General features: G+C 35.3%; 1 protein-coding gene across 1 annotated transcript in view; it reads left to right on the forward strand.

Moving 5' to 3' along the window:
- LOC148302246 (uncharacterized) overlaps window positions 1–22,278 on the forward strand; it is a 98,391-nt gene that overhangs the window by 20,310 nt on the left and 55,803 nt on the right. Inside the window, exon 2 of the mRNA XM_088271914.1 lies at window positions 12,551–12,792. Coding sequence (XP_088128040.1) covers window positions 12,552–12,792 — 241 coding nt within the window. The 5' untranslated portion in view covers window position 12,551. The remainder of the gene's footprint in view (window positions 1–12,550; window positions 12,793–22,278) is intronic.

Here is a 22,278-nt window from a genome sequence, read left to right on the forward strand (position 1 = left end):
CCTGTTACAGCCAGGCTTCCACGAATGCGTGAACTCTTTATTTTGTCCCTAAGGGACACTCCAGCTGACCATCTAAGCATTCGGTTTCTAGTTGCCTAGAGTAGATACTATACATCGTCCAGCATTCGGAGCCATAGAGGGGTGCGTGATATACATATATACATATCGTAGTCATACAGGAGAAAGTGACCAAGTGCATTTCTTACAAAAACGTGTTCATTGACTATTTGATATCTTACTAGATTTCCCTGAAAAAATCCCAAAGGTTTTTAAACTTGGAAGTATAATATGTTGACCTGTTAAAAATGACTAACTGCATTGATGTTTATTTTCTTGCCAAGCAAAAGTGACTTAAATGGCTCTCCTGGACATTTTAGGTTTTGGTAGTTGGTCACTTTCTCCTGTACGACTACGATATATAGAACTTCAAACGAGAAATTAAAGATATGATTTATTTTACTATGGTAGAAAATTCTTTACAACATTTTGAGTGTGCCCAAATACTTGTTCACAAATCTGGATTATCTCCAATTATAGGAGTATTTTTCTAGCTTCTTTTCTCTAGTGAAGTTCTAGTGATTCAAGAACAATGTTTCAAAATTGATTAATTCATATATAGAACCTCCAAGAACCTCCTTGGTCACTTTCTCCTGTACGACTACGATGTACGTTATGCTGTCTTATTTTCTCTCTCCACCGTGTAGGATATGGGCTCGTTAGGGAACACAGTGGCAGACCACGAGTTTCTGCCCAGTCACTCCTATCGGAAATTCGTGGATAGAGCGCTGACCCTAATTAAGATGTTATTTTTCAAAACGATTTATAACAATTAAAGAGAGCCAACTCAATATCATGACCACCAATTAGAAATATATTTTTGTGACAGCTATTTCGCCAGCCAAAGTGCGACACGCGCATCCGAGGTCAGAAAAAAATGCTTCAAAATTCTTCACATCGAAATTTGCCTAAAAAACGAAATTTTTTAGATAGTTTCTTTTATATATTGATATCTCAACATAGATGAAGAAGATTATAGAACTCTGGGTATTTTCAGAACAAGCATTTTATTTTCTTCATATTTTTATAAAAATATTTTTTTGGCTCCCACAGAACTAACTAACTAACTAACTAACCATTACGCCGCTTCCCCGCAGGGGTAGGCAGAGAGAATAGAGCGCCACACCACTCTGTCCTCGCAAACATTCTTCGCCTCTTCCACGTTCATGCATCTCCTCATACATACCCGCCGATTGTTACGATCCCTAACCTGACCACTTTCAAGTATTTGGCATACCTGATCGTACCATGTTTTTCTCGGTCTTCCTCTGCTTCTTTTCCCGCTAACATTCGCCTCATAAATTTGTTTTACCGTTCTTCCGTCACTCATTCGTTCCACATGTCCAAACCATCTCAACACACCTTTCTTAATTCGATCGATAATGCTTATCTCAGCTTTGCATTCCTTCCTTATTTCACTATTCGCACATCTATCATACATCGTTTTGTCGCACATTCTTCTGAGAGATCGCATTTCGACTGCATTCAATCTACTTTCATCCTTCTCCATGGCTCCCACAGAGGAAATATTAATCAAATGGTAACTTATGACAGTCAAAAAACTATACACTAAAATAACCCTTATAATTAAATATTTTTGAGAATAACTTTCACATCTATCTTGCATCGTTTGCCACACACTCGTCTGGGCGATTGCATTTCGACTGCATTCAGTCTAATGCCATCATTCTTTAGCCAGCTCCATGCTTCGTTTTGTAAAATGTGAAAAACGCGAAAATCCAGTGTGGGCACAATATTGTAAATTGTAAGGTATTATTCTTCTTCTTCTCATCCTTACCCGCACCCAATGGTGCATAGGGCACTGCATCTTATTGACGCAGTGTTATCTTGATACTTACATGACGCCAAGGTGATCACTCATACGCCTCAGGGACCAGCCTATTGTAATATTTAACAAAAATGAGTGTAAAATCACTAATATTTAATTTCAACCCACCCTGGGAATCGAACCCAGGGCTGCCAATACGGTAGCTAAACACGCTACACCATGGAGGCGGACTACAATTTTTGTAATTATGTGTATGATAAAAAGATATATCTGATTCCTGCTAGCTGGACCACAAATTTTTGCACATTTTTTCAATAGTACCATTTTTTCTTACATACTACATTAAGGTTTCCGCTTCGTCGATATTTTTGAACGAAGATCTCGTGATGAGCATTTCAGTAGCCGGTTGTATTCAAATGATATTTACGTCCGGCTAATTATCGAACCCGTAACCTGCGCATTCGACGCCGAAGCGTGTCCGTCAGCCCAACAAAGCATCGGCAAGTCAGCTGGACGGATAACCAGTATTGGACATAGTGTAAAACAAATTGTTATTTAAATACTCGTATATTTAAGTGACTTTGTAAGGAAAATTTTCTTCTTCTGGGGTCTTAATCTTGTGGATTGGTCTGCAGCAACAAATGACACCTTCTTAGCAATCAGGAACTTGTCAGCATTTGCTCATTGCTGGGAGAAAACTGTAGGCGTGTAGCTACAAGCTACTGCTACTGCCAAGTTGTCAACACTGAAAATACGAATTCGCCACGGAGATTCCCGAACGAATTCAACAAAAGCGACCAACCGAAGAGAGGAGGCGGAGATTCGCCTGCATCGTTTGGTTCTAAAGGACGTGTAACTAGCTTCACATTTTAATTCAAAGTTTCATTAATTAATTAGATTAAATTATAATAGTTAATATCAATAGTAATTGAAGTGTAAGAACTTATCGCTCACTCCTTTCAAGAACGTCATAAATCAAAATTCGTAAATTTTCAGTTGTGCATGTTTTCGGAATGCCCAGAAAATGTACTATATCCCAGCAAAAGAGGCATATTTTTAACTTAATATTTACCCACTCCAGGGCAGAAAGTGTTGTTTTTGCATTTTGAAGAAAAGGTATTGCTTAATTATTTTTTAAAATAAACTATATATTTTTCAAATGGAGAAAAAACCATCAGGTTTTACCTAAAAAGATCTGTTGCACAGTAAAAAGTTCAGTAAGTGGCTTGATATTTATTTTTAACACATTGTGTTATATTTTTAAACTTTAAAAACGTTCTCCTGAAAAATCAAGTATTTTGATTTATGACGTTCTTGAAAGGAGTGAGCGTTATATCAATAAACGATCTGTAAGTAAGAATTCTTTAAATATCCTTTTCTGGCTTCCCGTTTTAATAACACACACACACACACGAGGTGACCAAAAAACCATGTAAAACTCCTCAGGAGAAGCCGGACTGCTGATTGTCGTCAACAGGCCTTCCGTTCCACTAGAAGGAGGTTCGGCATTTTATGTCGTGGCTTGGTTTATGGTACCTATGTCCTTCACTGTTTTATCTCATATGATAGCATGCAAAAGATGGCTATAGGAATACCAAATAATTCATAAATCCTACAGAAGGATAACGTGATGGCTTGACATAGGTTGTCCATGAAAGAAGGACCTACAACCTGAGAACGAGGAGAGCCAACTCAAACAGTCTACAAAGATGATAAGTCGGGATGGAGCCAGGAAGAAGAAGATGTATAGTAAAAATAATTTTGGATGATTTATACTGCCCCATTTTCGTAAAATACTACCTCAAGGGCGCTTATACAGATGTGGATTATGATTTCGTATTTGAGAGCAACTGCTCTCAAAAACGGTCCATTACCGAGAAATACTCGCATCACGGAATAAGCTAACTTGAGTTGCATTAGGTACTATATTCAATAATTGATGCATTTTTCTCAAATAACACACAAACTTAACTTTTTTTCACTTTTAACTATTTCAATATATCACCAATCACTGTATTTCTTCTTCTTCTTCTTTTTGTAGATCCTAGGGATCTGTTTGTGCCTCCGCATGTCGCTCTTGGGATGTCGACTCCCAGCTGTCTTTCCATCTTTTCGGAGGTCTGCCTGGGGGTCTGCGTCCTTCAGGGTTGCCTTGCAGGGCGATACGTGGAAGTCTGTCTTCTGACATTCTGTCTATATGTTCTTTCCAGTATCTATATTTCTATATGTGCAAGAAATTACGGACTTAAGATGCAAATATCCCGGGGAATCTATTTTAACTTATGGAGCAGCTTCGGCCGGCAGCTGTACAGCGCCTAGCCAAAAGACTACTTGTATGTAAATATATACAGATAATATTGGTGTAAACCGGTGCATTCACCCATTTGGTTAGTTAACATCTAATCATCATAATTCCAATATCGCTGAGTCATTATCAAAACCAGTAGTGGAATAATCATTCGTTTAGTGCCACCGTTTATTTTGTAAGACTGTCCCCTTAAGACGCGAGTTCACCTGTTGGTATAAACGAAGAGCTTCATAACGAAATTCCATTAAACGCATCTACGACCTTTCAATCCATTGTGGCCAGATGAGGATAATTGTATAGCAACAATTTTTCAAGTGTCTACATAAAAAATCTGTGTTTTATTTCAAATTAATACATAAATAAAAATGGAGTTCCACAAATTAAACGCTAAATCAAAAAATAAGTCTACATTTTTATTCACAAATTCTGGATTTTTTAAACTATCGAATCAATGATTCATTTTATGACGTAATTGAATTTTTAGGTTTAAACACCACTTTTGTATTTAAAAAATAAGTTTATCTTCGAAATAAATCTATGGTTTTGGAAAAAAAAGAGCCATTGAAAGGCACGGGGTTAAAATAAAACAATATTAAAAAAATATATTCTAAAAAAATATGCTCTGCACGGAAACATGTGTGGCCCTGGCGCGATTGGTCACGTCCTGAAATTGTACCTTAGAAATCTCACCTTTAATTTACCCAAAAAATAATCTTACAATATATAAATGAACTATCTTTTTTGTATATAATTTATATTTGTGTACTAACTTTGTGATTTTTCATTTTATAGTGATTTAAAAAAAAAAACTAACTAACTATCACGCCGCTTCCCCACAGGGGTAGGCAGAGAGAATAGAGCGCCACACCACTCTGTCCTTGCAAACATTCTTCGCCTCTTCCACGTTCATGCATCTCCTCATACATACCCGCCGATTGTTACGACTCCTAACCTGACCACTTTCAAAACATAAAACATAGTTATATTTTAATTGTGTTTTTTTTGTCGCCAAATTATCCATTTGAATGCGAAGTTTTTCGGAGGACTCACCTCTTAAAATTCCACACACATTATCACCTATCATCTCTAAACTGAGATTATAGTAAAATATCTTGTCGAATTATCAATATAACAAAAGCAATGAATCAGTACCGTCCAATATGGATATTAGGCGTTTAAATTAACCATGCTTCAAGTAAACAAATAAGAAATACCGATTTAAGCCTAATAAATACCGAATTTTTTGTCGAAATCCTGATGAATTTAAGCCGTAACTTAAGTAATTATTGGTGAATCACCTACTGCAGCTTATTTGACTTTAAAAAAACTTTCATTAATATTCTTGCCTCTCTGGCGTACCTCAGGGGTCAGATGTAAATCCCCTCTTTTTTAAAAGATTCTTTGTTGTTTTTTGTTTGAAAAATTAAAACAGTTTAAGTAATACCTCAATATTTTAAAAATAATTTTTACTTCAGCTAAAGAAGGCAAACAAAAATCCATCGATGAGTATTTTGATGAAATATTACACACGCAGGAGTATTTTAGACAGCAAATTACGAATTTCTGGTTGGTTGCTACCATTTCTCATGTATGAAAGTGAAGAACGAAGTTGGCAAAAGAAGGATAAAAGTAGATTGAATGCAGTTTTTTTATGTATTTGTTAGTTGCCTTCAAAATTTTCTTTGCCTATTAAATACAAGGTTTTATAGCATTGTAGTTTATCTCTTAAAAATTAAAGTAAATGTGTTTAGTTATTATTCAGATCTGATGATGGAAGCTTAGCTTCTGAAACTAGTAGTCATAAATAAACTCAAGTGGTATAAAAACAAGTGTTTCCTTAATCATTTTAACACGTCTTACCACAAAGTAAATGCCGAAACAAAAAATACAATATGTTTACGACCAAACTGAACGTGGTTGAAGTGCGATCTCTCAGACGAATGTGCCACACGACGATGTATGATAGATGTTAGAATTGTGATACAAGTTGAGAATTCAAGGATGAGATAAGTATTATAGATGAAATTGTGAAAGGTGTTTTGAGATGATTTGGACACGCGGAATGAATGAGTGTGGAAGGAACGGTAAATAATGTAAGTATGTCAAATACTTCTAGTATGTACTTCAAATATGGGAGTAGTCTCTGTTGAAACACCTTGTCTTTATTCTTCTTCCTAGCTCCATCTCAACTTATCGTCTTTGTAGACTTTTGAGATCAGCTCTCCTCGTCCTCAGGTTGTAGGTCCTTCTGTCATGGACAACGTCACCTAGGCCATGCTAATTTTGGACCCTTTCCATGGACCAAACTTCTTTCTATATCGTCTTACTTTGCTTGCCCCTGGAATCTCACAAGCTTGCCATTATATTAACAAATATTCTGTCCGCAGTATGGTTAGGTTCTAAGTCCACATTTGATGTTTTATTATTGTCCGAGACAGATCATCCGTACTTTAGTGTGTGTTTACTCAAACACACACTTTCTTTATTTCTTTCTTTGTTAGCTATTTCGAGGGTTTCGGCTACCAGTATCATGGCTGTGGCTAGGAACCCGAGGTATAACAATTGGAATTTAAATCCGAAATTCTCAGAAACACCTTCTTATCTCTTTTGATCCTTTATCTCAAAGGGAAGATCACAGTTTTGGCAACTAACAAAGAAAAACATTATTCCCTTTTTATGAGAAATATCAATCTTTTTGAAAACCTAACGTAATAATATGAAAAGTAAAGGTATTTTTTTTATTATTTGGAATCTTTCTTATAAATTATTTCCGGAGAAAACCCAGATGTGTTTGAAAAACTGTTTGAATACACTCAAAAGGTTGTGTATAAAAATAACTGGTCAAATTATAAGCTGCGTAAAAAATGAAAATCACGTTTCCTGATATGTAATAATATAATACAGGACTTGGATCTTTCATACATTCAAATAAAAGCGCCAATTCACATGTACAGTGTCATGAGATTAATGGTATATGTAGGAGTTCCGAAAAATTGAGTAGTGTGGTTGTCCATCACGTCGCTTCTTAGCAGGGATAGGAGTAGGGAGAGAGATTAGAACGCCACACCACTCTGTCTTTGCAAATATTCTTCACCTAGTTTTTTGTTAGTTATGTATAATGATGAAAGTTCAATAATATAATTTTATTTGAAGCACTTACTTTGATTTTCCATTTTCCAATTAAAATGTAGTTTTGTTTTAAGTGATTTATAGTGATTTAAAAAAAAGTTACATTTTAATTATAAAGTTCAATAAACTTTTGTTTATGTATAAACAATTAAATAAAATAAATAAATACCAAAGTTTCATCTTATACGGTTCCAGTTTGTATAAGGACAGGTAAATTCATTATTTTTCTTTAATTATTGTTGAAAAATATACTAATTATGGTACAAACACAACCATTTCATGAGAAATAAAACAAAAATTAACTTTTTAATTTAATTTATATATTCGAGAGTCAATTTGCAGTAGAACCTATCCATTTTTAATTTTAGTTTTACCAAGTAAAAATAATATGCCAATGACTAAATCCTCGCCCTATGGTCTATGTTCTCACTGATAAGAAAATATGAATAAATAAATGAATAAAAATAAAAAACAGCCCCTACCCCCTCTTCATCATTCAACGCCCGAAAGACCCAAGCTTAAAATTTGGAATTAGCTTCACATACGGTATTTGAAAATGATTGAAACACGTGTCACAATATATTTTAAGAAATAGTGGTATTTACTAAGTAAAACTAAAATAAAAAAAATTGCTAAATGATTTATAAACCTTGTAGGTACATAACAAGCAAGGTAAATAATAAATGTTACAACATTTTGAGTGAGTCCAAATACTCACAAATCTGGATTATCGCACATTTAAAATGTTGTAAATAAATCAACTGGTCAAATTATAAGCTAAAATAATAAAAATGAAAATGATATTTTCTGGCGTTTCTTATGTACGTGATTATAATCCAGGATTCGGACCTCACATAAGGATATTAGAGTTTCTGCTAAATAAAAAGCTTCTTTTCATCTCACCAATAGACGTCTCTAGTGAAGTTCTAGTGATTCAATAACAATGTTTCTGAATTGGTTCAAATATAGAGCTTACAAGAATTTGAGAAGTGTGGTTGTCAATAATGGGTAGAATTGGTGAATGTTACACGTGTGTAAAGCGGTCGTCAGCCCCGTAAATGTCCAGACTTCCATATTCTTCTTCATCTTAGATGAGATGTCAAAAAATAATATGAAAATAACTCCTGTAATTGGAGATACTGTAGTCAAGATTTTGTGAAAAAGTATTGGGACATATTCAAAATGTTGAAAATAATAAATGTTAGTCTATCCGATCAAAAAAATGATGTGTGAAATGCAGCTTACAACCAATTAGGCTTTTACCCATAGTTGAGGAACTCGACCGAAGAAATGATAAAAAGAGGCAAACAATTGTCCGGAAGGCAAATGAAGAGGCAGGTATAATTTGCCAGAGAAACAATATGCACAATTCAAACAAACCCAGGTTTTTTTTCCTTTGAATCGGAGAGATAACACCATTGTGGTCAATAATGGATACTGGGAACGCATAAGTGAATGGACAATCGGACAACCACGTGTAACAAATGGTGAAGGCAACAACCCTGATGGAGAAAAAAACTAATTTGTAGAACGTGCCGAAACAATACCTAAAGGCTAACGGGTTTGCACAGGTATTTGAACGTTTTTCTGTGGACCGAATGAACAAAAATCTTCACAATTATGGCAGATCAAGACAGATGAAGAAAAATATTGAATAACTAACTTATCATCAATATTTTGAGTGTGTTCAAATACTTGTTCACAAAATCTGGATTATCTCCAATTACATGAGTTATTTTCATATAATTTTTTATCATCTAGTGAAGTTCTAGTGGTTCAAGAATAATGTTTAAAAATTGGTTCATATATATATATATATATATATATATATATATATAGAACTTCCAAGAATATGAGTAGTGTGGTTGTCAATAATGGGTGGAATTGGTGAATGTTACACGTGTGTAAAGTGATCACTTAAACAAGCCTATGACGGTCGTCAGCCCCGTAAATGCCCAGACTTCCATATTCTTCTTCATCTTTGATGAGATGTCAAAAAATAATAAACTTATCATCACGCTGCTTCCCCGTAGGGGTAGGCAGAGAGAATATAACACCACGCCACCTGTCTTTGCAAACATCGCACTACGCAAGTATTTGACATATCTGATCATCCCAAGTTTTCCTCGATCTTCCTCTGCTCTTTTTTAAAATTACATTCGCTTCATAAATTTGTTTTACCTTTCTTTCCTTACTCATTCGTTCCACATGTCCAAACCATCACAACAGCCATCTGTGATGGAGTGAGAAAAGCTTTTTATAATTAAAAATGTAAGTTTGTTTTAAAATTACTATAATTTTTTTTATTACAACTTAATTATAATGTCTACCGGTTTCGACGCTAACCGCTTATTTATCAAGACTGATTAATACTTTTTTTAAAATTAATTTTTAGTATTAATCAGTCTTGATAAAGAAGCGGTTAGCTTCGAAACCAGTAGACATTATAATTAAGTTGTAATAAAATATTTGTAGTGATTTTAAAACAAAGTTACATTTTAATTATAAAATGGAAAATCACAAAGGTAGTGCTTCAAATATAAATTATGGAAAAGCTTTTATTTAGCAGAGACCGTTTTATGGTAGTTTTTTTTTAAATTATTAAATGTGGATGTTTTCAATGGATTCGGGAAGTATGTAGATTTTTTACTTCCGTTTAAAAAAAAATAAAACTTTTCTTAGAACTCTTACCTGAATTTTCGCTGGTATACATTTAGGTAGTGGTCCAGCCCGAACAAATTTGGAGTACCAGGAAATCATTACTGACTGTACTTGCGTGTACTACCAACTACCGACGGATAAACTAACTAATAATCACGCCACTTCCCCGCAGAGGTAGGCAGAGGGAATGAATCGCCAAATTCTTCACCTCTTCCATGTTTATGCATCTCCTCATAAACCTTCAAACCCTCATCCGCGCCTGATGGTGCATAGGGCACTGCATTATATAAACACACTGTTATTTAGATCGTTAACACATGAAGGAAAGGTGATCAGCCCTCCGCATAAGCCCAGGGTAATATTGAATAAATATTACAGTGAAAAAATCAAGGTGCATAGGGCACTGCTTCATATAAATGCAGTGTTATCTCGATCGATTACACATGAAGGAAAGGTGATCAGCCCTCCACTTCAGGTACCAGTCCAGTGTAATACTGAATAAATATTAGAGTGAAAAAATCACTTATATTTATTTGATCCCCACCTGGGAATTAAACCCGGGACCTCCAGAACGGTTACCGAGCGTGCTTATCATTACACTACGGAGGCGGACAGATTATTTATACTAATGGTTTTATGCTGTAATATTTATTCAATATTACCCGCGACTGGTCCCTGGAATGTAAGGATCGATCACCTTGCCTTCATGTAAGGAACGATCAAGATAATGCTGCGTCAATGCGATGCAGTACCCTATGCACCAAAGGGTGCGAATAAGGGAATTAGAAGAAGAAGAAAAAAAATAATTGATTTATTTTTTATATATCGCTCCCTCCTTTCAAGAACGTCATAAATCAAAAATTTAAGTGATGCATGTTTTCGAAATGCCCAGAAAATGTTCTATATCCCAGCAAAAGAGGCATATTTTTAACTTAATATTTACCCGCTACCCGTTTAATTATTTTTTTAAATATACTAAATATTTTTCAAATGGAGAAAAAACCTTCAGGTTTTACCTAAAAAGATCTGTTGCACAGTAAAATGTTCTATAAGCGGCTTGATATTTATTTTTAATGCATTGTATTTTATTTTTAAACTTTAAAAACGCTCTTCTGTCAAATCAAGTTTTTTGATTTATGACGTTCTTGAAAGGAGTGAGCGATATACGTACAATACACGAAAAAATCGACAAATAAATTATTCTGCTGATAATAATTCCGATTCTCATTTTTGGTCGGAAATTTTTTTAATTGATTTTTTTTTCTATGCGATTTCTTTGTGGAGTCATCATTCTGCCTGTCTGAGCACAAGCCGAGAGTTCAACTACACCGCTTTAATAAGACAATGATTGCGACCGTTACACACCGCCTTTATATTCCTAATTAAAGCGCTGAAAACAATGATACAAGTCGTTAATTTAATTAACTAATTCTTCTACATAATTATAGGCGTTCGTATAATATTTGTATATAAGTTCCCAATTAAAAATAGGAATTATCATAACTTACCAATTAACCATCAGGTCGCATGCGCAGGAGTAGGCAGGGAGAATGGAACACCCTTTATTTGCACTTTTGTTAGTCCTGCACTCCTCTATGGCTCCGAATGCTGGACGATGTACAACACCTACTCTAGGAAACTAGAAACTGCCGAAATCCGAATGCTATAATGCTTTAAAATAGAAGGTCAGCTGGAGTTTTTTTTAGATAAGAATTACATTTATAATTTTTCTTGCTTATTATATACAAAGTTTATAGATCATTTAGTGGATCCTTGTTTCTTCTAGCTAATTAAATATGTTTTATTTGAATCTGTGTTGGGAGTAGGAGGGATAATCTAGCGTGGGCCAAACAGGATTTCCTGTTTGGTCAGCTGGAGTGTCCCTTAGAGACAAAATGAAGAGTTCACGCATTCGTGGAAGCCTGGCTGTAACAGGCATCAATAGTAAGGTAGAGCAAAGGCAAATGAGATGGTATGGGCACATGGGACTCAGATAATTTGATTATAACGTGAACCAGGCAAGCGCCATGGATCTTCCTCGAGATTCGAGTAAGACCAAAGAATTCATTGATTCTACAGAAAGATAACTTGATTCGAAGGCATTGCCTTGGTCATTGGCATACTGGTGTACCGTGGAGATTAGCTGGTGTGCCGCGGAAAAAAGTCTAGTCTTGTGAAGATATTAAATATACTTTGTTTTTGTTCCTTTGGTGTAACTCTGAAATTTATTAATTTGGCCTATAGAAATAGACAGGTATATTGAAAGCTTTTAAATGTAAATTCACAGTAAAATCAGGATACAATTTTATATTGTTTCACATTTTAAATAAATTTTGCAACTTACTTCAACAAAAAAAATTCCTTAGCAAGAGCAGATCTGTCAGGAGGCCTAGATGCTTCTGTATCAGATCTGGGCATGCGGTGGGACAGCTTTCAATATTTAGAAATAGTTAACGGAACACTGACCTAGGTGACATTGTATATAGCAGAAAGACCAACAACCTCAGGACGAGGAGAGCTGATCCCAACAGGCGATTAGTTCTGATGGAGCTAGGAACAAGAAGACGCGTGCGAGGATCATTTCTCATCTCTGTATTCTTTTCCAGCATGGCCCTGCTGACGAACGGCTCCGTGCCGGCCGGGGGCGGAGCGCCGGCGCACCCGTCCGCGCTGCAGCACTACTTCTCCTCGCAGGTGGCCGGCTACCTCAAGGGCCACCACCACCACCACCACCACCACCAGCCGGCGCAGGGCTACGCGCAGCCGCACCACCACCACCACGCGCTCGGCGGGCTCGGCCCCTTCGGGCTCGCGCACCACGGCCTCGAGGCGGTCGGCTTCCCGCAAGGTAGGCCTCTTGGACTCATTATTAATCAATATCCAATAAATATATCATCAACAAAAAATGTGACGTTTGGCTTCCCGCAAGGAAGGCCTCTTGGGCCCGTAACTTATCGATTTATTTATACATTTTAAAACATCTTGCTGTCACATATATAATATTCTTCTTCTTCTTCTTCTTATTCTGCTTGGTGTAGGCCTTGTGGCCTGTTTTTAAGAGGGATTAGCGTCTTGCGATGTTGATTCCCAGCTGTAAATCCATCTCTTTGGTGGTCTGCCCGGGAGACGTTTTGGGGAGTCTGGATGGTTCCATTCTCCTCACATGCGCATACTATTGTCTTCCTCGATGTCTTTCCCACAAACGACGTCTTGGATGTCGCATATTTCTTTTAGCCTGGTGTTCCTTCTGGCTAGTAAACTCTCAGAGACAGATATGTTCCTTAGAGTCTTCATTTCTGACGCGTTTTTTTGTTTGTTCGTTTTGTTCGTATATTTTCTATAAACATACCCATCACATGATTACATGGTCGCATAACAGAATAAGTCGGAATTCAAACAAAATACACAATATCCCCGTCAAATACATGATTTTTTTTATCATGTTATACTTTTAATATTATTTTTTTGGAAAATCTAGCGCTTTTTTGGGTACAATATCTTAAAATTTGCAAAGTTTTATCAACATTCGTACGATCACAGTTCCTTTGTTTTCGGTGTGTAATGTTTTCAAATGCAGTTAAAAACACAATGTTGAAACTGTGGATGATGAAAACTTTTAACTCGTTTTAACATTTTTACGTTGTATTTTTAGAGTGATTTCCACCTTTTCACGATTTGAGGAAAACTTTGTCTTATTAGTAACGTGTTTATAATTCGAGGGTTTATTTTTAACTGACCTGCTCTAGAATTGATATGACTTTCCCCACATCGTAATTTTATTATGCATGTCCATATTAAACATAGAACAACATTTTGAGTGTGTCCAAATACTTGTTCACAAAATCTGGATTATCTCCAATTACAGGAGTTATTTTCATATTATTTTTTGACATCTCATCAAAGATGAAGAAGAATATGGAAGTCTGGGCATTTACGGGGCTTACGACCGTCATAGGCTGGTTTAAGTGATCACTTTACACACATGTAACATTCACCAATTCTACCCATTATTGACATTATATAAGAGTTTCTGCTTAATAAAAAAGCTTCTTTACATCTCACCAATAGATGTCTCTAGTGAAGTTCTAGTGATTCAAGAACAAAGTTTCTAATTTGGTTCATATATATGGAACTTCCAAGAATTTGAGTAGTGTGGTTGTCAATAATGGGTAGAATTGGTGAATGTTACACGTGTGTAAAGTGATCACTTAAACCAGCCTATGACGGTCGTAAGCCCCGTAAATGCCCAGACTTCCATATTCTTCTTCATCTTTGATGAGATGTCAAAAAATAAAACATAGAACATACAAAATATGGAAACTATCGTGAAAATCCCCGAAACTAGGACGATATTCGTAAACTAAACAAAAAAAGTTGTTTTTTGTAATGAAATGCTGAGCCTACTGACTTCACGTAGCTTGCTGTAGGTACATGCAATTTTAACCATATCGCTCACTCCTTTCAAGAACGTCATAAATAAAAAAACTTGATTTTTCAGGAGAACGTTTTTAATGTTTAAAAATATAATACAATGTTTTAAAAATAAATATCAAGCTACTTACTAAACTTGTTACTGTGCAACAGATATTTTGAGGTAAAACCTGAAGGTTTTTTCTCCATTTGAAAAATATTAAGTATATTTAAAAATATAATTTAACAATACCTTTTCTTCAAAATACAAAAACAACACTTTCTGCCCTGTAGCGGGTAAATATTAAGCTAAAAATATGCTCTTTTGCTAGGATAAAGTACATTTTCTGGGCATTCCGAAAACATGCACAACTGAAAATAGTCGATTTTTGATTTATGACGTTCTTGAAAGGAGTGAGCGATATGCGCGGATACTTTTTCAATGTTGTCGGCAAAACACTAAATTAGTATCTCAACTATTCGGCTGTCCAAACTTGAAACACAGTAAGGGACATTTTTTTGTAGTACTTTTGTTTGCATTTTTGAATTAAGTAGAATCTACTTAGTCCGAAAATGCAAAAAGAACGTACTACAAAAAAAATGCCCCTTACTGTGATTTGATTTTGGACAGCCGTATTGTCATGAGCACCATCCGATGTGCAAAAATGTGAAATGGGCGAAGTTCGTAGAAGAAGAAAGACAGAGCAGCCTGGCGTTCTCTCTGCCTACTCATACAAGGAATCGGTGAGACGCCTTATCAGCTTGTTTTCAATCAGTGACTTATTGCAGCAATCCCATGATGATAAATCCATTTTTTAAACTTTATTTTTGTGCGATTTTTGTGAACGTTTCCTTTCGACTGCGCCTGCCTCCGAACAAAACGCCGCGTTCAAAGCCCGACTTGTATTTTCGAGTCCTTGTGCCCTTCTCTCAAGTCCGGCAGCTGCAGTAGGGTATGCTGAGGGGTGAAGAGGGGCGCTAAGCGGCTTAACTCCTGAAACGTATTATGTATGTACATAAATACGTATATACTATACCAGGGATGGCGAACCTATGACACGCGAGACAATTTGGGATGGCAAATGAAGAAATAAATAATGATTTTCCAAAAAAAAAATCAAAAAAGATTATACTTACAGACGAATGTACTAACTAACTAACAATCACGCCGCTTCCCCGCAGGGGTAGGCAGAGAGAATATAACGCCACACCACTCTGTCTTTGCAAACATTATATGTTTCTTCCACATTCATACCATATTCATACATATCCGTCGATTATTTATCATACAGCCGCACATTTATCTGAGAGATAGCATTTCCGACTCCATCCTGTCTACTTTCATCTTAACATTTTCACCTCTTACCCGTTCCTGCTTCTCCTCGTACATCATTACCGCCGAGTATTTCGACTTCTGACCTGACCGCCTTCAAGTATTTTGCATACCTGATCGTGCCAAGTTTTTCTCGACAAAGAGAGAAAGAAGGAGTAAAAATGACGAATTTGAGAAGTGTGATTGTCCATCATGGGTAGAATTGGTATAAGTTACACGTGTGTAAAGTGAACACTTAAACCAGCCTATGACGGCCGTAAGCCCCGTAAATGCCCAGACTTCATATTTTTCTTCATCTAAGTATATTGAGATGTCAAAAAATAATATGTTTAATAAATAAAATTATTGTAAATTAAAAATTGGCTCCCCGATAATTTCCAAACCGTTTTGATACTCATATTTGGCCCTTTTGGTTGTCGATCCCTGCAGTATACAATATCTATCTATGTATATATATATATATTTATAGAAAGGTAGAGTTTCCCCTCACTTCATCTTCCTTCCCCACCCCTTAGTACAGGGGTGTTTGAATTTTAAAAAATACCAAACAAAAGATCAGAAAAATACTATAAAATTGTGTAACTGAAAGGGTGAATGAATGAAGGAAAAAAATGACAGATGATTTTTTTAAAAGTCTGATTGTGAACACTCTCGTTATCTACGACATTTTATCAAATTATCTGGTCAAATTATAAACTTAAATAATAAAAATGAAAATGATATTTTCTGGCGTTTCTCATGTTCTTGATTATATATAATCCAGGATTCGGACCTCACATACTAAAAAAAGAGTTTCTGCTCAATAAAAACGCTTCTTTTCATCTCACCAATAGATGTCTCTAGTGATTCAAGAACAATGTTTCAAAATTGGTTCATATTTATTTATATATATAGAACTTCCAAGATTTTGAGTAGTGTGGTTTTCAATAATGGGTAGAAATGATGAATGTTACACGTGTGTAAAGTGATCACTTAAACCAACCTATGTCGGTCGTCAGCCCCGTAAATGTCCAGACTTCTATATTGTTCTTCATATTTGATGATATGTCAAAAAATATACTCTTCTTATAATTCATCGTTCACTGTGTAGTACCAATTAAAAATTGTACTTCATGTCTGCCGGTTTCGGAATAACCATTCCCTCATCAGGTTAATTTTAAACTGTAATTGACGTGGATGGTTTCTGTCTCAAGTTGACATGATACGCATAGTGTTTCCATATTCTTCTTCATCTATATGTCAAAAAATAATATAGGCATGAATTTTTTTTTATTCACAACATTTTGAGTGTCCAAATACTTGTTCACAAATCTAAGTTTCCTTACTAAGGAGGTATTTATTACATTCTTAGGCTTACGAACTGTCATGGGGTGGTAAAGTGATCACTATACACACGTGTAACATTCACCATATTACTGGGTGTCTGCTAACAGAAACCCTTTAATGAAATCGATCATGTATGTACGACTGCCGAAAATATTAGTAGCGGGTAGAATGGTGAAATTTACAGGTGTGTAAAGTGATCACTTAATCAGCCAGATCGTAAGCTCCAGACTTCTGTATTCTTCTTTGTTGATATCACTCACTCCTTTCAACAACGTCATATATCACAAATCGTTAATTTTCAGTTGTGCATATTTTCGAAATGCCCAGAAAATGTACTATATCCCAGCAAAAGGGGCATATTTTAAACTTAATATTTACCCGCTACAGGGCAGAAAGTGTTGTTTTTGCATTTTGAAGAAAAGCTATTGTTATTTTTTTTTTAAATAAACTAAATATTTTTCTAATGGAGAAAAACATGCAGGTTTTACCTAAAAAGATCTGTTGCACAGTAAAAAGTTCAATAAGTGGCATGATATTTATTTTCAATACATTTTATTATATTTTTTAACTTGACGATCTCCTGAAAAATCACGTTGTTGAAAGGAGTGAGCGATATTTAAAAAAAAAACTATTATATAAGTAACGTATGTAAAATAAAAACAAATAATACCGTTAAACATATTTCAAATATTCCATCCATTTTTTAACAATATTATCTCCTGAAAAATCAAGTTTTTTTTTATATATGAAGCGTTGAAAGGAATGAGCGATATGACAAAAACTAAAAAAAACGAACATTCCCGAACCAGCATTCGGATACATGTTGCGAAAATATAACAAAGTTTAAAATGTCATTGTCGCCATTGGGGCTAATTTAGGGGTGTGTTGTGCGCCGAAGGGCGGTGGCGTGGGGAATTACCACCCTTGTCGGCAATTTGGGGTGGGATTGTTCCATCATTGTTGTTATGCTATAATGTGGGGATATGCGATTGGAACTCCCATTCGTGCACCATTTGAGATAACATCGGGAGGGAAGGAGATGTCGTTTTATTTTGTTTGTGAGTTTAACGGAACAGTTAGACAACGATTGCGTAGGTATGCAGGTTTTAAGTTTCAAATTGGAGGTTTTGCAAAACAATTTACACGGTTGGCTTATCAAATTGGACGCCTTACAAAACAATTTGGACGGTTGGCTTATCAAATTGGACGCCTGACAAATCAATTCGGACGTTTGGCTTATCAAATTGGACTCCTTACAAATCAATTTGGACGTTTCAGTTATCAAATTAAACGCCGTACAAATCTTTTTCGACGTTTGGCTTATCAAATTGGACTCCTTACAAATCAATTTGGACGTTTCAGTTATCAAATTGAACGCCGTACGAATCTTTTTTGACGTTTGGCTTATCAAATTGGACGCCTTACAAAACAATTTAGACGGTTGGCTTATCAAATTGGACGCCCGAAAAATCAATTCGGACGTGTGGCTTATCAAATTGGACTCCTTACAAATCAATTTGGACGTTTCAGTTATCAAATTGAACGCCGTACAAATCTTTTTCGACGTTTGGCTTATCAAATTGGACGCCTTATAAATCAAGTTGAACATTCAACATCGGAAGCGAAAGAGCGTTATCCGCACCCGATGGTGCATAGGGCACTGCATCATATAAACCCAGTGTTGTATTGATCATTAACACGTGAAGGGAATGCACGAGAAAGTAGCTCCAAATACCAGTTCAGGTTTTGTTTCAATTAATCTTTACTGTATGTTGGAATAGGAAAAGCTTTTATTCGTTTATTAAGTGCAGAAATATTACTTACTAGCCTGATGTAGCGACTCTATTATGTACCTCATTTGCTTCATCTGCTCTTTCATACCTTCGCATCCCTTCTTTATCTCCCGAAACCACTCGTATTCTCTCCCCCCACCCCTAGCCGAGATTGTGGAGGGGGTACAACCAAGTACCACCCTATTCACCCCTTATATAAAATGTTTTATGGACTGAGCATGACCCTAACTATTAGTTTATACGGGGTTCGAACCATCTCATAAAAATAAAAATAAAAACATATTTTTGATAAAAAAGTGTACGATATTTTTTAAAAATTAAATCCTTATCCGCACCCTAATGGCGCATAGGGCACTACATCATATAAACTCAGTGTTATCTTGATCGTTAACACACGAAGGAAAGGTGATCAGCCCTCCGCTTCTAGTACCAGTCCAGGGTAATATTGAATAAATATGAGTGTAAAAATTACTTTATTTATTTGAATATTTATTGAATTCAATTATATCATAAATAAATTTGTCCGCCTCTTTAGTGTAATGGTCAGCATGCCTGGCTACCGTACTGGAGGTCCCAGGTTCGATTCCCAAAGGGGGGGATTCAAATAAATAAAAAATGATTTTTTACTCTAGTATTAATTCAATATTACACTGTACCTGAAGGTGAGGGCTGATCACCTTTCCTTCATGTGTAATCGATCGAGACAACACTGCGTTTATATGAAGCAGTGCCCTATGCACCATTGGGGTGCGGTAAGGGATTTATTATTTATATTTTTTTACCATTTAATTTTTATCCAACCATTTTGAGCCACAGTAACGTGTGGCCGAATATAGCTACTAATAAATACATTTTTCAAATAACTTCGATGTAGGTAGGCTTAAAAGCCTATCGCATCACACAAAAGTGGATATGTGTGTATGTTTATTATTATTTTTTATTCATTGTTGCTTACATAGTTTTGATCCAGCATCGTCCCCGCATTGAGAATGTGTCAACATGTCATATTTCGGGACACGTCTCAAATCAGAGCTTAATGGGTTTGGTCCACAATGAAGACTTACATTAGGGTGGGTTGAAAATATCTAAGGAGAAAATCGTTCTGATTTTAGCGACTAGATGCTACCATATAATTGTGTCGGGCTGTGGTCCCGTGGCTAGTGTCGCGGACTCTTAAGTCAGAGTTTCTCGGTTCGAACCCACTCTACAACAATTTGACACCTATTTCTAATAATGAGCCACTTTGGGTAACAGAAATAGTATGAAATTAAAATATTTGTGTAAATTATAATATCACAAATATTTCTTTTTTTCACTATTTAAAAAAAATATATTATATTGGTTAGTTGCCTTGTTGCAATGGTCAGCATGCTCGCCTACCGTTCTGGAGGTCCCGGGTTCGGAAGTCAGGGGGGTTTAATAAATATAAGTGATTTTTTCACTGTAATATTTATTCAATATTACACTGGACTGGTACCTGAAGTGGAGGGCTGATCACCTTTCCTTCATGTGTAATCGATCGAGATAACACTGCGTTTATATGAAGCAGTGTCCTATGCACCATTGGGGTGCGGTAAGGGATTTCAGTTGCCTTAGAAAATTTCCATGTACGTAGTATATTTAGTTTATATCATCAAAATAAAAGTGGATGTGTATATTAATCAGATATTTTAAAATGTAGTTTTTTTTATATAATCTAAACAGATATGAAGAAGTGATTGAGATGTGGGATTATAGAAGTCTGGATGTTTATAGGTGTTTACGACTTGTGTTGATTGTTTTATTTATACATATAGGCAGGGGTAGTCAGAGATAATACAACGCCACACTAATCTGTTTTGGCAAACAACCTTCGCCACTTCCACATTTATGTATCAGTCACTTTAAAATATATATTTGAAATACATGTCATTTGAAATCATGTCAAGATTTTTTCGGTTTTCCTCTGCTTCTATTTTCAATAACATTCACGTTATAATTGCATTTTACTGTTCTTTTTTACTCATTCGATTCTCATATACCCGTCTCATTTTATCGATAGTGCTTATCTTAGCCTTGCATTATTTTTTATGTATTGTTCATCACATATCGTTTTGGCTGCGCACATTCACCTGAGAGGTGAGAGCATTGCGACTGCTTTCAGTCTACTTCCGATCATTATTTATTTACAACTTTTTGTAGAAATAATTTTTACGTAATACATTGTTTTGAAAATGCGTTTAAATATATACTCTTATAATAATTACATATTTGAAAATGATCCACCCTAATATTACAAAAGATAGTATTAAAGTATCTATTAAAATACCTTTAGATGTTATAACAAACAAAAAAATACCATGTAGCAGAGTGGTGGGTCGCAAGATTCAAGATAATAAAGTCGTGAGTTCGCTCCCGAATATAATAATTCGGTACAAAAGAAATTTATTAATGTTTTAATACTAGATATTTCCCTGATAGGAATTTCCTAGCAATTTTAGGTATCTCCTAGCAAATTGGTATTTGGTAAAATGTGATATTTATGAAATATCGTATGGGGATTGTGATGGAAAATATATAGGCCAAATCGCGAGAATTCAAAGATTAGAAATAAAGAACACCGTAGCGGTCTTGTTATTAATTATTTTTCAAAATTTGCAAATCACATAATAGATACAAATCACTCATTCCACTCTCATAAATTAAAATTATTACACCTTGTTCCACACAAAGGCCAAATTATGAATTATTTAGAAAATTTAGAAATCCAAAAAAAAATTATTGATATAGTAATTTAATAAATAATATATTGTTTCAAAATTCTTCACCTTTGCTTTCCATTTTTTCTTTATTTTCAAACTCCGCCCCTCGACTAACCCCCTCCCCCTAACTTACCCCTCTCCTTATTTATAGAACAGTTTATTATTTATTATGTTTTCGTTTACGTTTAGACCTGAAGATGGAAGCATAGCTTCCGAAACTAGCCGTCATAAAATAAACTCAAGTGGTAAAAAAACAAGTATTTTTAAGTGATCACTTCACACACGTGTAACATTCACCAATTCTACCCATTATTGACAACCACACTATTCCAATTCTTGGAGGTTCTATATATGAATGAATCAATTTTGAAACATTGTTCTTGAATCACTAGAACTTCACTAGAGACATGAAAAGAAGCTAGAAAAACACTCCTATAATTGGAGATAATCCAGATTTGTAAACAAGTATTTGGACACACTCAAAATGTTGTAAAGAATTTTCTACCATATCAAAATAAATCATATCTTTAATTTCTCGTTTGAAGTTCTATATATATGAACCAATTTTGAAACATTTTTCTTTTATCACTAGAACTTCACTAGAGACATCTATTGGTGAGATGAGAAGAAGCTAGAAGAATACTCCTATTATAGGAGATAATCAAGATTTGTGAACATGTATTTGGACACACTCGAAATGTTGTAAAGAATTTTCTACCATAATATAATAA

The sequence above is a fragment of the Brachycentrus maculatus genome, unplaced genomic scaffold, assembly GCF_059751285.1.
Source record: "Brachycentrus maculatus isolate JH-2025_06_01 unplaced genomic scaffold, ASM5975128v1 h1tg000470l, whole genome shotgun sequence".
Classification (NCBI taxonomy): Eukaryota; Metazoa; Arthropoda; class Insecta; order Trichoptera; family Brachycentridae; genus Brachycentrus; species Brachycentrus maculatus.